Source organism: Candoia aspera, chromosome 17 (genome assembly GCF_035149785.1).
Source record: "Candoia aspera isolate rCanAsp1 chromosome 17, rCanAsp1.hap2, whole genome shotgun sequence".
In the NCBI taxonomy this organism is placed as follows: Eukaryota; Metazoa; Chordata; class Lepidosauria; order Squamata; family Boidae; genus Candoia; species Candoia aspera.
This window is the reverse complement of record NC_086169.1, coordinates 2,588,257-2,602,465: the sequence shown is the minus strand read 5'-3', so window position 1 is coordinate 2,602,465 and position 14,209 is coordinate 2,588,257. Positions and strand designations below refer to the sequence as shown.

Below are 14,209 nucleotides of genomic sequence, written 5' to 3'. Positions count from 1 at the left end.
TAACCTTAGTTCTAACTGCTTGTTCATTGACAGCCCCCTCTATTTAAAATAATAATAATAATAATAATAATAATAATAATAATAATACCCTGCTTGAAACTGCCTATATCCTCAAATGCTAGGTTCTTGAATTACTGAGTTTCCACCAGTCTTTGACTGTGAATCTAATTGTAGATTACCAATAATAATAATAATAATATAGATTGGGATGGGAATAATATTGCTTGGGATGGGAAAGGTAACAGCTCCACCTGGGGATGGTTGGCACCATAGCACCCCCTACTGCTTGGGATTCCAGCTCCTCTTGGGTTTTATATCTATTTATTCTATTTATATTCTTAGATTGTAATTTTAGGTTTATACGTTTTTATTATCTTTTATTGTAAACCACCCAGAGTCCCCCGTCGGGGGAGATGGGCAGTGATACAAAATAAATAAATAAATTTAATATCGTCTCCCACTCCAGGGCACTCTTTCAGCGGGGTAGCTGAGCTTGTTTCATTTCAATCGCTTTCAGCTTTCTCGGAGTTGCTCGGGTCTAGAAATGGGGTGAGATTCGTGCTCAGTTTTAGCCCATTTCTCTGGCCTAAATTTGACGAAACTCTTCGTTCCTGGTGTAGGAAAACCGGTTAGGAAGCCTGTTTGTGGTTTTCCTCCTGCAGAGGATGTTTACCAAGGGGGGTGGTAGAAACCAGATGGGACACCACGTCCTCCTGTGTCCCCACGTCGCAGAGAACCTCAAGGACGAAGGTGGGTGGGTGGTCTGGAGGAAGGGGGTCTCGGCAGGGACTGTCGGAAATCCCGACGTTGCTCTCCGGAGATGCGGTTGGGCTCCTGGGATCGTAGATGTCGTTTGGGTCGATCCGAAGCTGCAACGGATCTTCTGGATTGATGTCAGACAGACTCTGCTGGAGGAACAAAATGGGCTGATAAGTTTTTTGTTGATTTGGGAATTGCGCTGAGATTCCTCTGGCTGGCCGGTGGGTTGACCCTGGGCTGAAAGGTCTGGCTGATTCTTCCGACATATAGGAATTCCCTAAAATCCCCGGCCAAGCCCGGAATTCATCTTGGCTTGCGTTCTGGACTAGAGGCGGGGGGTCACATCTAGGCATCCAGATTAGTAATCTGACCTCTGGGAATATATTGATTGATTGATTGATATTTCAAATTTCTGTCACCGCCCATCTCCCCCCAAAGTGGGGCTCTAGAGAATATATGCAGAGTCCCTTAAAAAAAAAAAACAACCTGGAAAATGACAGCGGGTACCATTTCCAGGGACAGACAGTGTTCCACTTTCAACAATGGGCTGCCTTCTTACAAAACCGACTGCATTTATTTTTTTTTAGCAACAGCAACACATTCTTCAGCGTGCTCCTTTAGATGCCAATTCACAGGTGCCCTTTGCTTTCTCTTTGGTAAGTCTCTGCCGGCTCGCACCCTCCCTTTTTTTTGCCAAGTGACACTTCATGGGATCAAGCAACACCCTGACGGTGACCCTCCCTCACTGCCATTCCCCCTCTCCGATTTTTTAAAACTCTTCTCTGCTTCTGCAGCTGCTTTACTTTCCCAGATGTGGAGCTGGATGGATTTCCCCGGTTTTAGGAGGAGGTTTCTCTCTTTTTTTAAAACGACGTGCAATTCGGAAATGACATTTGTATCTTGGCAGGCAGCTGAGATGTTACAGCAATATAATAAGGCACTTTGTCTTACCTGGAGCTGGCTGGCTGGGCGACTTCCTGATTTACCTGCAAGGCAGCCGTAGGGGTGATCTTGATGCAGAAAACTGAGACCAGAGTTTCCTGTAGTGAGGGTGTCTCTGGGGTCAAAATCCTCCTGGCCCTCAAACAGAATTTCTAGGAGATTGGCACAGTCGAAATCCATGGCCTGAAATACAGAGAGCTGCACACCTCCAAATTCTTTAGATTAATCCCTGCGTCACCTCCCGCATCCCCCCCAGTCAGCCGAAGAAGATGCCGGCGTCTGGAATATGTCGGATGAAAGATGCAACAAGCTGGTTCAAATCCCTATTCAGAACCCCAAACTTTCTCCCTTTCCCACTTGTCCCCTTTGCAGGATTCTGGGGAGCCTTGAAAAGAAAGTCAATTTTGTACGCAGCCATATAATGCAAGAGACAGCTGGCAGAAATCCACCAACCCGCAAACTTTAACCTACAAATGTTGGTCAGGGGCATCGGTTCATCTTCCAAGGGACCCCCAATCGCCTGACTTTTTGGTGGGGGTTGCAGCACCTGCAAAAAATCTGTCCTCCTTCCCTGATCTTTTTTCTACTCTTTGGTCGCAAAGGAGAACAGTGTCCCGGTGTTGTCGTCTAGAGCCCAACAAGGAAATGCTTGGTTTTTATTTTAAAACTTGCTTCCCTACAGGATCTTCCACATCCTGAATCTGCCTTTCTAAGACCAGCCCATGAGCCTTCGGCCAATTAAAAGGGCTAAAGACAGTCATGTACAAATAAACTCACCTGCCAGGCAAGGAAAGGTTACAGAAAGTGCCTCGCAAGGAAGTGTGGTTTGAACACTTATATTTTCCCAATGCACAGTGCGCTGGGAGTAAATCCTGTTCATTTGCAATAGCAGTAGCAACAGAAATTCTAATTTTCAGTGTCCTGTTTTTTTGTCCCTTGCAATTTTCACGTAGCATTCCCCCCACCCCCCAAAACAAATGTGCATCTACAGTGCAAATGTGCATTTGGGAGCAGGTGTTAATTTAAAACTCAGCTCCCCGCCTTGATTGTAGCCATTTCTGCAGCCTTAGTTTTCCACTTCTGTGAAATGGGTGCACTAATCTTTGGATCGGCTCAGCGTTTCGCTGGGTGGGATATGATTTGGTTGCGCTGAGCCAAGCTGAACTAGTAACACTTTTTGCTGGTCTGCACAATTCGTTGAGCTATAAAATAGCCCAAACAGCTGGATCAAAAAAGGAATCAAAGTTAAAACTAACGAAGCTTAGTGTGCTGCGCAAAGCCATTTGTGAGGTGCCTCCCGACTCTGGTCAGTGTGTTTGTGTGAGTAAGCTATAAAGAGTTTTGCCGCACAATTCCTGATCTTTGGTAATTCCGGTGATTTATTAGTTTACTTTTTTTTTGGTGGGAGGGTAGGTCGCAAATGAGAGAGACGGGTGGGGAAAAGCCCTTTGCGCACGCTCCGGATTCCAATCCTTTCCCAGCGACCAGAGGGCAGCGGACTGCTTCAGACCGGAAGGCGCTCTGTGCATGCTCTAAAGACCTGCTTTTTGCTTTAAATGAGGGGAAAATCCCACCGGAATGGGGATTCATGCTGCCCATTCCTCTCCTGCTGCGCGCCATTTCCCTTTGAAGCAGCAGGCCTGCTGAGATTTGCCCCTTGCCCTTGGAAAGGCTGAACTAGCTGGCTTCCTCCTCCCTGTGGGAAGTAGAAAAGCCCACTGCAGACGGATGGAGGACGTAAATAAGGCAATAAGGCAGGATTTGCTAACTTAAGCCCACCTTGGATGAGTTACAAGGCAGGGAAGCAGCCCAGACTCCCACTTTAGAAGCCCGTTAAGTGTTCTTAGAACAGTGTTGGCCAACCTTGCAAGTTTCAGAGGGGGGGACTTCAACTCCCAGAATTCCCCAGCCAGTGGCTGGGGAATTCTGGGAGTTGAAGTCCCCCCCTCTGAAACTTGCCAAGGTTGGCCAACACTGCCTTAGAGGGATAAACGGAGCCACCGGTTTAAGCCAGGCAGGATATGGAGGATGCCCTCGGTCATCACGGGTTTTCTGAACGCAGCCGTTTTGTTAACCCGGGTCAGGGCGGTGCTGCGTTGTAACACCTCCAACCCCAGCCAGCTGTAGGCGAGTGTAGGAAAGGGGGCGGGACGGCGTTTCCTGGAAGAGCCCTGGCTCGTCCCCCGCCCGTGCTGCAACTCTTTGTTGCAGCGCGCTCTCGCTCCCTCGAAGTTCTTTTCCCACGTGATCATCAACGCCGCCCGGCCACCTGTTGCGCCGGAGCTGAGCCTTTCCCCCCCCCCGCTCTGGCCTTGCTTCCTTCTCATTGGCCAAGGCGGCTGCCCGTCTTGGCTGCTGCCAATCGGGACCCGAGCGAGAGCCTTCGGTGCCCGCCTCCCCCGAGCCTTGCCTTTTTTCCTTCTCCCGCCCCGCCCCTTTCGAACGCCCAGCTTGGAAAGCGGAGCCGCGCGGGCTCCCATTGGCCGAGCGGGCGACTTTCTTCCCCGGACGCCGCGCCCTTTCGAACGCTCCGCCCGCGAGGCCGCGATGCCCATTGGCTGGGCGAGCTGGCTTCCTCTATTTGGGCCCGGCCCCGCCCCTTTGGAACGTCTGGACACTTTCGGAGCTGGGCTGCGTCGGGGACGCCCGCGAGCGCCGTCGGTGAGTCGGGGATCCCCCGCCGGCCACCCGGTGGGGCGGGACCAGGTCTCTGCCCCGCTGCCCCTTTTGGGGAGCGGGCGAGGGCTCATATGGGAGCCCTGAACCCTTAATTCCACACCCCGGACGGGTTTGGACCGCAGGTCCCATGCTCCCCGGCCGCCAGGGGGAGTGGTGATGGGAGTTCTGGTCCAGCAAGCCCGGGGGGTGGGTTGGTGGTCTCTGAAGGGAGACCCCAGTGGAGCCCCTTCCCTTTTGGAGCGAGGCCCCCTGACTTCCCTCCCGAGGGTCTCTCTCCCGGTGAATTTCGGGCGTGCGGGACTACAGTGCCCATTATCCCCAGATGGGAGGGGGAGAGTTGTCGCCAGCGTGTCTCCTGGAGGAACTTAAGCCTCGGAGGGATGAGGATCTGAAGCAGTTTGCCGCCTGCGTGCGTTTTCCTGCGGAGTGTCTGTGGAACTCCCCGCCACTGGTTTGTGGGGGGGGGCGGTTTGCTGGGGAGAAAGTTTCTCTGGAGGAGCCGCACAATTTGCAAGCCTTTCTTGTGGTCCCTGGTTCGTGCACTTGGGACTGCAGCCTCACTGAGTTTAGTGAAACAATAATATGGGAGGTGAATAAAAAATTAAGTTATTGCCATCCTCCGTATCTTTTTTCTATCTAAAGAAGTAGTGGCGTTTTTTTTTTTTTTTAATTATTTATGGTTTTCCTCTCTGCTCTGGCGTGGGCTGGTCCATGAAGTCCCGAAGAGTCGGAAGCGACTAAACGAATAAACAACAACACGGCTTAAGCTAGGAAGGCAGCACTGGGATGAAAACTGAGATACCTTCCTTTCCGAGATAACAGGAAATTCTCTATTTAGACTCGTCCCCGAGGCTTTTATTTTTATTCCAGGGTTAAGTGCTATACCCAAGTGGCGTGTGCAGCTCGGTAGTTCAACTAAAATTCCTATATTCCTTGCTGGACGTAACTTGAAGTCCGTCTGCAAAACTCAGGTGGCTTGGCTGCTGTTTCTAGTTTAAAAGCACATGATTAATTTAGGATGGGCTTCTTCTTGAATCCAGTGCTACCTTGCTGGAAGAAATTAAATTAAATTTCCATTTGTGCAATAATTCTGCGTTTTCCCTTCTCCTGAATCTTGCCGGGGTGTGAATGGCGAGGAAACCCTCTCTTTGCAGTGAAATCCAAATAGCAATCTGTAATCCTCCAGATGTTGTTGAACAGATGTTGTTTCAGCCTGTCACCCCGTTGGCTGTGATAACCAGGCTTGATGGAAACGGGGATAACTAGGATGGAAACTGGGATAACCAGGCTTGATGGAAGCTGGGATATAAGCCGGAAGAGGGTGCTGAAAGATACACTGCCTTGGCACATGGATGCTCTTTTTAAACCAGCCCCCTTTCTTGCAGGGGAAGCCGCCTGTTTAGGGCTGCCTCGCCGAATATCTGCAGAATTTCCCCCGTTTGTGACGTGGGTGTGCTCGGGGCCAAGAAGTTGCTCTGCTAGATCTCGGCAAAATGCAACCTAAGGGGAAGTGACTTAAAACCTCAGTTAAATTTAGTTCCTGCGACTTGGCGTAGCCCCACTCACTTATTTTGTTCCTCTTTGGTCTGGCGGTTGAGCTGGTGGTGGGGGGGGAGATAAGAAAAATACAAGTTGGCAGCAAAGCAAAATAGCAAGAACTGAAATGGACTTCTTTGGCCTCCAGTATCCCGGCCCTGCCTGGCCCGCTTCCCAGAAGCTCGGCCGGCTGTTCTGAAATCTTGTTTTCTTCTCCGTTTGACCCAGCCCGCAGCCAGGAGGGTCCGGATTTGGGCTGAGGGTTAACAGCTGGTTTATCTTTTCCTGGAAACAGTGAATTACTGGAAATGGTCATCGACTCACTTGCTGGAAAGCCTCGGGATGGGGCTGGGAAGTCGCTACTCTGCTTTGGAACTGTGTCTGCGCTTCCTCTGTGGTGGTTGCTGGCTTAATTTATTATTATTATTATTATTATTATTATTAAAGGTGTTCAGATTGGAAGAAGGGAAACCCTTTAGGGATGAATGTCCGTATTCCAAGAACGGGATGCGTGGCATGGTTAGGATTGATTTGGGAAATAGCACAGCTGTGAGTTGCCTGGGGTGGGGGGCAAACCTTTTGAAGTGGAAATCTTTATTTATTTATTAGGTTTTTGGCTTGCTGCTTATCCCATGAGGTGCGTTTCTCCTTGAATCATTTATGTATCTATTTATTAATCCAATTCCTATCCAAGAAACTCTGGGTGGCAAGCAAGTGAAAGCGGAGGATTAAATTAATTACATGAGGATAAATAGCGATGGTATTAATCTAGTTTTTTTCCTAGCTTTCGTTTTAAACGATCCATTGAACTTAGTTCTGTCTAATCAACAAGTGAAAGACTGAACTTCACATTTCATGCTAGTTGTGAGCTTCCTGTTTACTAACTGATACTTCATTCTTTTTTTCTCTCTTACATTTTTCTTTTGTCTTCTCCTGGTAGTTAGTTGTACTGTTTTTTCCCCAAAATGTTTGAATGTTAATTAAAAGCAAATATATATATATATATATACACATATATATATGATGTGAGATGGGCGGTGACTAAATTTGATATATAAATATATATACACACACACACATATACATTTTGGGGTGTTTATATGTATATGCTTTTGATTAACTTATTAAAACATTTGGGGGGGAAAAGCAGTAAAATCGTTGCCAGTAAAAAAACAAATATTTATTGTTTTGATCTCTGGATGGTTGTGGGGATTGATATACACTGTCAATACCTTATTCCAGAATGTGGAAACTGCATTTAAATCAATCAAAAACTTATTAAGGGCCAACATCACCAAGATACGAAGGCCTTAACCCCTGGAAGCTGTATCTCTAAGCCTGGCTTCCCAAAACAGTACAGCTTTGATAGGAAACATGACGCCTGAACAAATGAAATTATATTGTGGCTTAATGGGAAAGCTTGTTTTCCACAACCGAACCGCAAATTAATCTCCCATTTAACTTCATGCAGCCTGATGGGGGAACATTGCAGGGTGTCTTGTAAGTGTGAATTTCAGTGCAGTGAGTTTTGATGCGGAGGCTGGAAAGGTTCGCATGAAAGTATTAATATTTCTGTTCCATGAGTCATGGCTGAAAAGCTTGTTCAGAGCAGACCGTGGGTTTCAGTTCCCACCAAGTTAGGATTACAAGGGGGTGTTGGTCATCGTTTGCTGGTGGTGTTAGAGGCTTTAAAATCAAAGGATACGCCCATTTCTTTGCGAGTACCCCTTGGTGCAGAATTCGGATTATTTCATATGTTCCCAAGGAAGAGGGAAAAATTCAAAGGGCTGGCAAAATCCCCCTGGAGAAAAAGGCTTTTTCCTTGTGATTGTCAAAAAAAAACCAAACAGGAATTTCTGCCCGAAACAGTGTATATTCCTAAATGAATCAAGGAAGGCTCAGCAAAGGATGAAATGGCGATTCATTGACGTGGCTTCTCTTGCCCACGCTTGTGCAAAGTTTGCACATCCTGGGCTGCCCTATATCTAACTAGCATCCCTGGAGAGAGGCGACTTGGGTTAAACCTTCTGTGTCCCCTCCAAATATTACAAAACTACAACTCCCAGCATTCTTCTTGCTAGGCTGTGCTGGGGCTTGGAGGCCAGGAAACTCCAAAGGGCTGCCAGTTCCCCACCCTCTTGGCTTTTCATTTTTGATGGGTGTCCCTCTGAATTCATTCCCCCTGCGTGCGGCTCAACTTTGGTTCCCCTTCTGTTGTTACCCCTCCGTTTCTTCCTCTAGGTTGGCTCCTCGGTGACGTTTGGGGCAGGCTGAAGCCGGCAGGGCATGGAGAAGACGCGGCGGACTTGAAGGGGTTGATGTGACGTCTGCCTGGGCAATCAGCTCGCCTGCTTTTGGAGAACCAAGCCGGAGGGTCTGCAAGCTGGAGATGGCTGGGGGGATGGCTGAACCGTGGGACCCTGATGCCAAGCTGGAACATCTGGTGTGGAACCCGTATGGGACTCCCCTCCGCTCTGCCAAGGGCCTGGAGTTGAAACTTGGTTCCTTGGTGCTTCTCCTGTTGGTGACTCTGCTGTGCGCATTTGTCCCCCTGTGGCTCTTCCGGAGGCCAGGATCTGCCCCTGCCAGTGCAAATTTTGGTGCGTTGCCCAGGCATTGGGTGGGGGTTTACTGGGTCTGGGGTCCAAGGCAGCCACCAGGTGGTCCCCGTGCACCAGTTAAATCAGAATGTTGAGGAACCTAGTGAGGTTAAATCAGAATGTTTTAAATCAGTTAAATCAGAATGTTGAGGAACCTAGTGAGGTTAAATCAGAATGTTGAGGAACCTAGTGAGGTTAAATCAGAATGTTGAGGAACCTAGTGAGGTTAAATCAGAATGTTTTAAATCAGTTAAATCAGAATGTTGAGGAACCTAGAATCTTTCCCGTTTGTGCATTGCACTTTGGCATCTGCTGGTAATCCAGAAGCTACTGTTAGGCTGGCGTGGATCCAACGGGGCTCTTCTTCTATTGTTCACATGGGAAGTCTAGAATTGGGCGGGACCTTTGAGGTCTTCTAGCCTGACCCCTTGCTGGCTGGGGAGTTCTGGGAGTTGAGGTTGAGAAACATTGCTTTAAAAGTTCCTGGTAAAATTCAGCCTCCGAGCCCCACATCTTTGTTGCTCTGCATGGCCCTTTAGGATGGTCGTGCTGGTCATACACAATACATTTTTAAAAAAGGAAACCTTTTTTTTCTTTTGAATCCATGCCAAGAGGAACTTAGGGGGACTGTTTGGGGATGCTGGATTCCCCCCTCCCCAAGCTGGATCCCACAGGCCTAGTGGTGATCCTCTCCCTGATACCTATTTTTGTTTTAAAATCACGCACACACATCCAGTTTGAACGTGTGGTCTTTCGTTTGGTACTGGAAAAGAGATGGGATGCTATTTGCTGTTTTTAGAAACGCTTCTGTTTTTAAGAAAGGCCTTAAATGATGCATCACAAGCGTTTGCTCTCTTCAAATTTTTCTGGCAGATACCAACTGATCAAAGCTGCCTGGGTCAGCTTTCAGCTGATATCTCTCTCTCTCGCTCTCTGCCCAAATAATAAAAACAGGAAGTTAATTATTTATTGGAGATTCCTGATTTTGAGGAAGGCCCCAGCTGAAAATATTTTCGGCTTAGAGGCCTGCCCGTCAGGATATGCTCTCCAGTTTAATAATGTTCGCTCTTTTCTTGGGGGAGAATCGGAGGACCCCATGTTTGGGAGAAGAGGCAAGGAAGGGGAAAATGTAGCTGATGACACTTTTTTTTCAAGGAAATGAGAAGGAATAGCCAGAAGCAAATTGGATGCTGTTGAGAAAGCAGTTGTTTTTTTTTAAATGTTGGGTATTTGGACTTGGAGGCCACCCTTTTCCAAATAGAACCTCCTGGATATGTTTCAAGGCCAATCTCCATCTCTCCTGGTCAGCCCTTAAAAATGAAAAGTCTCATTGCAAAAAAAAAAAAAAAAGAGTAATTTTGCTGCTGGATGGGGATTGTGCAGCTTGGAGCTGTTTATGTCTGTAAAAGCGAGGGTGGAGCAACAGAAGTGTTGTTCCCTGTTAATGCTGGCACGCGTTTTAATTTTTCCATCTGTCCTCCTCCTCCTCCTAACAGGTCCTCAAAGAAAAACTCTAAGTCTGGTGAGCTGTTTTGCTGGTGGCATCTTCCTGGGGACGTGTCTCCTCGATTTGGTTCCCAATTATCTCGCCAGCATTAACGAGGCCCTCAATGACTTGCGAATCACGGTGAGTGAGAATGTAGAGCGGGCCACGGTGGCAGATCCCAAGTTCTCGGCCTTATTCGCTCTTGGAAGGAAAAGCCCATTTTTTGTTTAGAGGGCATTGTGCAATTGTGGGGGGAAAATTCTTCAGAGGAACTTCTTGGCTGCCGGACTGCGTTCCTTTCATGTGATCGGTGGACGTGCACCAATTAATTCCTCTGCAGTTAGAAGACAGACAGACTAGTGCAGGATGCTTAATGGAGACAGAGCAGAAATCCTGCCCATTTGCTGCAGGCATGCGAGACAGACTTCATCCTCTTTTCCCCCAGCAGCGAGCCAAATTTGTAAGCTTCTCCACAAATTAGCACTTAGCTTTTGTGGCAGACTGCCTCTGAGCATGCAAGTTCTGTTTTAGTCATCCTGACTACTTGAGGGAGAACTTGCTTGCCCCGGCCTCTGGCTGTCTTCCACGACCAACAGGGGATCCCTCTGACGGTTGTGTTTTGATTGTTAGCTTGCTTTTCTTTTTTGCGTGTGAGATTAGTAATTCATTGAATTACAGCCATGGCGCTTCAAGGTGCTCAGGGTCCTGGCTAACTCAAAGGGGAAGGCAGAATCCGGAGCTGAAGCTGATGTCTTGTCTTCTCTTCTCCCTCCTTCCTGGACAGCTCCATTTCCCTTTGCAGGAATTTATTCTGGCAATGGGCTTCTTTCTGGTCCTGGTGCTAGAGCAGATTGTGCTGGCTTACAAGGACCCTTCAGGATCCCTGGAGGAGACCGAAGCACTCCTAGGCTCTGCGTCCCATCGTCCCGCCTCCCCACAGGACCAGAGTTGGGAATCCTTGCGGCCCCAGCCCCTCGCTCGGGACCGCCTGGCTAGCGAGCGCGCCCACGTCCACGTGGACTTCAACGCCCACTCGGCCGTCCGCTCCGTGGTGCTTCTCCTGGCCCTCTCGCTGCACTCCGTCTTCGAGGGGCTGGCCGTGGGGCTGCAGGAGGACGGCACCCAAGCCTTGGAGATCTGCCTGGCCCTCCTCATTCACAAGGGGGCCATCGCCTTCAGCCTGAGCCTCAAGCTGCTGCAAGGGAAGCTGCGTGCCCGGGTTGTGGCCGTTTGCCTGGTCCTCTTCTCGACCATGTCCCCACTCGGCATCGGGCTGGGGGTGGCTCTGACCGAGGTCCCCATGGCTGCCTTGTCCCGTCTCTCCCGCAGCGTCCTGGAAGGGTTGGCCACGGGAACTTTCATCTACATCACCTTTTTGGAGATTCTGCCACACGAACTCGGGTCCTCCGAGCAGCGCATCCTCAAGGTCATCATCCTCCTGGCTGGGTTCGCCCTCGTCACCAGCATTTTGTTCGTGAAGATCTGAGCAGGGGGTGGGCGTGGGGCAGGGGAGGGGGTGAAAACCAGCCCCTCCCAAAGGCAGCTGTCGGGGAGACGTCGCCCTCCACGCCACTGATTTCTCCCTGCGGAGTTTGCCAGACCTTTGCTCGAGAGCAAGCTGGGGCACCCACTTTCCATTGCCAAAAGCGACTCCGTCGTTCTTGCCGCCCCCCTCCGACGGGGCTGCCGAACTGCAGCTCAAAAGGCTGGGCTGGGCTCCTGCAATTTCAAGGCCATCCGAACCTGCAAATCCAGCCCGGGGCCCAGAGCGAGGATTCGCGCAGGGTGGACGCACGCTACGCTCCCTGGAGGCTCAAATATTTTCCGCCGAATAATTTGAGAGCGCCGTGCTGGGGTTACGACTAATGCTGGGTTCAGTTAGTTGAGGATGGGAGTGTTTGGGTTTGTTAATAAATTGTGCTGGGGCGGGGGGGGGGGATTTTAGGTGCCAAACCGTCTCCGTTCAGCTGGGGAGGGAGAACTGCCTTGCCTTAACTTTTCCAGGGCCTTAAATGTTTTTAAAGGGTTTGAGCCACACGAGGAAGATGTAGGTTAACAGATGCGTCATCTGCCGTCAAGATCGTCCTGCGTTTAGGACTCTTTCCGTGTCTTTGAAATGGCAAACCAGCCACGCTGACAAGGGTTAGTATCTTTCATTTCCGAACAAAGTTGGCTAAGTTTATCGGGCGAACGCAGCAGCTCGGCGTGCCGCGCGCAGGCCAAGGACCTGGTTACGCAAAGCTGTGGTGTGACCGCCGGTTGCTGAATAAATCACGCGGGGTGGCCAGAACGAAGCTGAGGGCGCTGTGTCGATGTGATTTATGGATGCGAGAAGGAGGAAACTAACCAGGTTGTTAGGAAAGCCTCTTGAACTGAGTCAGTGTTACGCTGACTGGTTGCACAACTTACTGAGGTTTTAACAGGGTGGTTAGGAGTTTGGGAGTCTCTGTTAGCCAAACATATCCCTCCGCTAAATTCAGGGCTTGCATTAAACAACAGCCCGGGTTTTCTGCCCCGGGTCAGGTCCAAAACTGCAGAACGCAAAGAAAGAGGTTTGCGGAAGGACAGGGATTTGGGCCAGGGGGAGCGTGGCGGAAGCCTTTCCGCTGTAAAGAAGACCCCAAGCGGAGCCTGGCCCGTTTCTCGTGCAAAGCCTGTTCATTCAGCTTCAAGAAAGCCGCCTTTGTTCTTTATTTCCTGTCTCTCGAATGGGAGGGCAAGGGGCCAAGCCTCCATGGTGCAATAATTTTTGTGCCTTTTACGGGGTGGGAAACGCTCCCTGTTTTTGCACATTTCGCTGTTTTTAGAGTTCCTCTACCTGGGTGTGCTGTTAGCACGGCCTTCTTAATTTGGGTGCCTTCTGGGTGTTTGTGGACAACAACTTCCATTGTCCCCAGCCAGCAGGGGAAGATGGGAGATAGAGTCCGACACACCTGTGGAGGTGTTTTTTTTTTTTTCTTGCACTTCTGCGGCATCCCAGTTTGCAGCGGGTAGAACAGCTGCATGCGCAGATCAACGTGTCTGGGCTGGGGTGGGGGCATGCAAGAAAAAAAGCTGTTTTTGCAGAGGGAGTTGTGGAATATATGCGTCTGTGTGTGTGTGCGTGAGCCAAACAATTACGAGCTGGGAATCGGCTTGGATTAGAGCAATCAAATAAAGCATTTTGTTTTGTTTTTGACTACGTGCAGCTTGCTTTGTGTGCTGTTTTTATTCCTGTTGTGAGTTCCCTAAAAAAGATTGTGGTGGGGAAGCAGATCCGTGGTAGAATTTCTCAGCGCTATTAACCTGGAGATGTAGGCGGCAGTTTTGAAACCCCGGTGATCCACGTCGTCCGTTGCTTAGACAATTAGCAAACTCGGGAGGCCGACTTTAAATTGCGATACCCAGCATAGAAGTGGATGTCGAGGGGGAGATAGCTGATTATTGCTTCTAGATCTCAAGTTTCTAGTCCTTAGGATGAATCTATTTTCTCTTGACCACAGAGGGATTCAGAGCAACCCTCCTATCCACCCGGCTTTTATTATATTTTTGTTGTAAGGCAGACTAAGCTGTCGTTAGTGCCAGAGAGCCAGTTTGGGGTCATGGTTAAGGCACAGGCTAGAAACTGGGAGGCTGTGAGTTCGAGTGCCGCCTTAGGCACGAAGCCAGCTGGGTGACCTTGGGCCAGTCACTTTCTCTCGGCCCTAGGAAGGAGGCAGTGGCAAGCCCCTACTGAAATCTTGCCAAGAAAACCGCAGGGACTTGTCTGGGAAGTCTCGGAGAATCAGACACGATTGAACGGATTAAAAAAACTGCCAAGTGTCAAACACCCATATGCTTTATTGGCTAAATAAACAATTAAGAATTGATCTCGCTCTCAGAGCACAATGCTGGCTTATCGCCATTCTACGCTCTAGGCCTTAACGCCCAATGGAATAGACCCATCGGTCAATTTATGGTGCGTTCGTTGGCCTTTCTTTGTTTTTGCACAGCTCCAGCTTTGAAGGGTGCTGGATTTATCCTGCAAAAGCCACTTATTTTCCCATTTCCCTTGAACTAATCCATGCCCACACATACACCCTTAATAATTCTTTAATGCTGCTAAGTTTAATCGGCATTTGCTTCCTTTCCAAAGATCTGCCCTGCTGGGGCACGCAGTAGCTTCAGGCTGCAGAAATGGGCTGTGCCAAGTTTATGCTCCTACCTCAATTAATTAAGGTTATTATAT

At 49.3% G+C, this 14,209-nt stretch overlaps 1 protein-coding gene across 1 annotated transcript; it reads left to right on the top strand.

Annotated features, from left to right (window-relative positions):
- The first annotated feature begins 4,289 nt into the window (after positions 1-4,289).
- Positions 4,290-13,099, top strand: SLC39A1 (solute carrier family 39 member 1). The gene is made up of 4 exons (XM_063317222.1): positions 4,290-4,362; positions 8,158-8,516; positions 10,013-10,143; positions 10,787-13,099. The coding sequence occupies exons 2-4, from the start codon at positions 8,306-8,308 to the stop codon at positions 11,486-11,488; spliced, it is 1,044 nt and encodes a 347-aa protein (XP_063173292.1). The 5' UTR covers positions 4,290-4,362; positions 8,158-8,305; the 3' UTR covers positions 11,489-13,099.
- Positions 13,100-14,209: the final 1,110 nt, after the last annotated feature.

Bases quoted from the DNA above. Each gene is read 5' to 3' on its own strand.
- SLC39A1 (XM_063317222.1), top strand. From the start codon at position 8,306: ATGGCTGGGGGGATGGCTGAACCGTGGGACCCTGATGCCAAGCTGGAA. The intron at 8,517-10,012 runs GTGCGTTGCCCA...TCCTCCTAACAG, and splicing joins CCCTGCCAGTGCAAATTTTG to GTCCTCAAAGAAAAACTCTA. The intron at 10,144-10,786 runs GTGAGTGAGAAT...CTTCCTGGACAG, and splicing joins TCAATGACTTGCGAATCACG to CTCCATTTCCCTTTGCAGGA.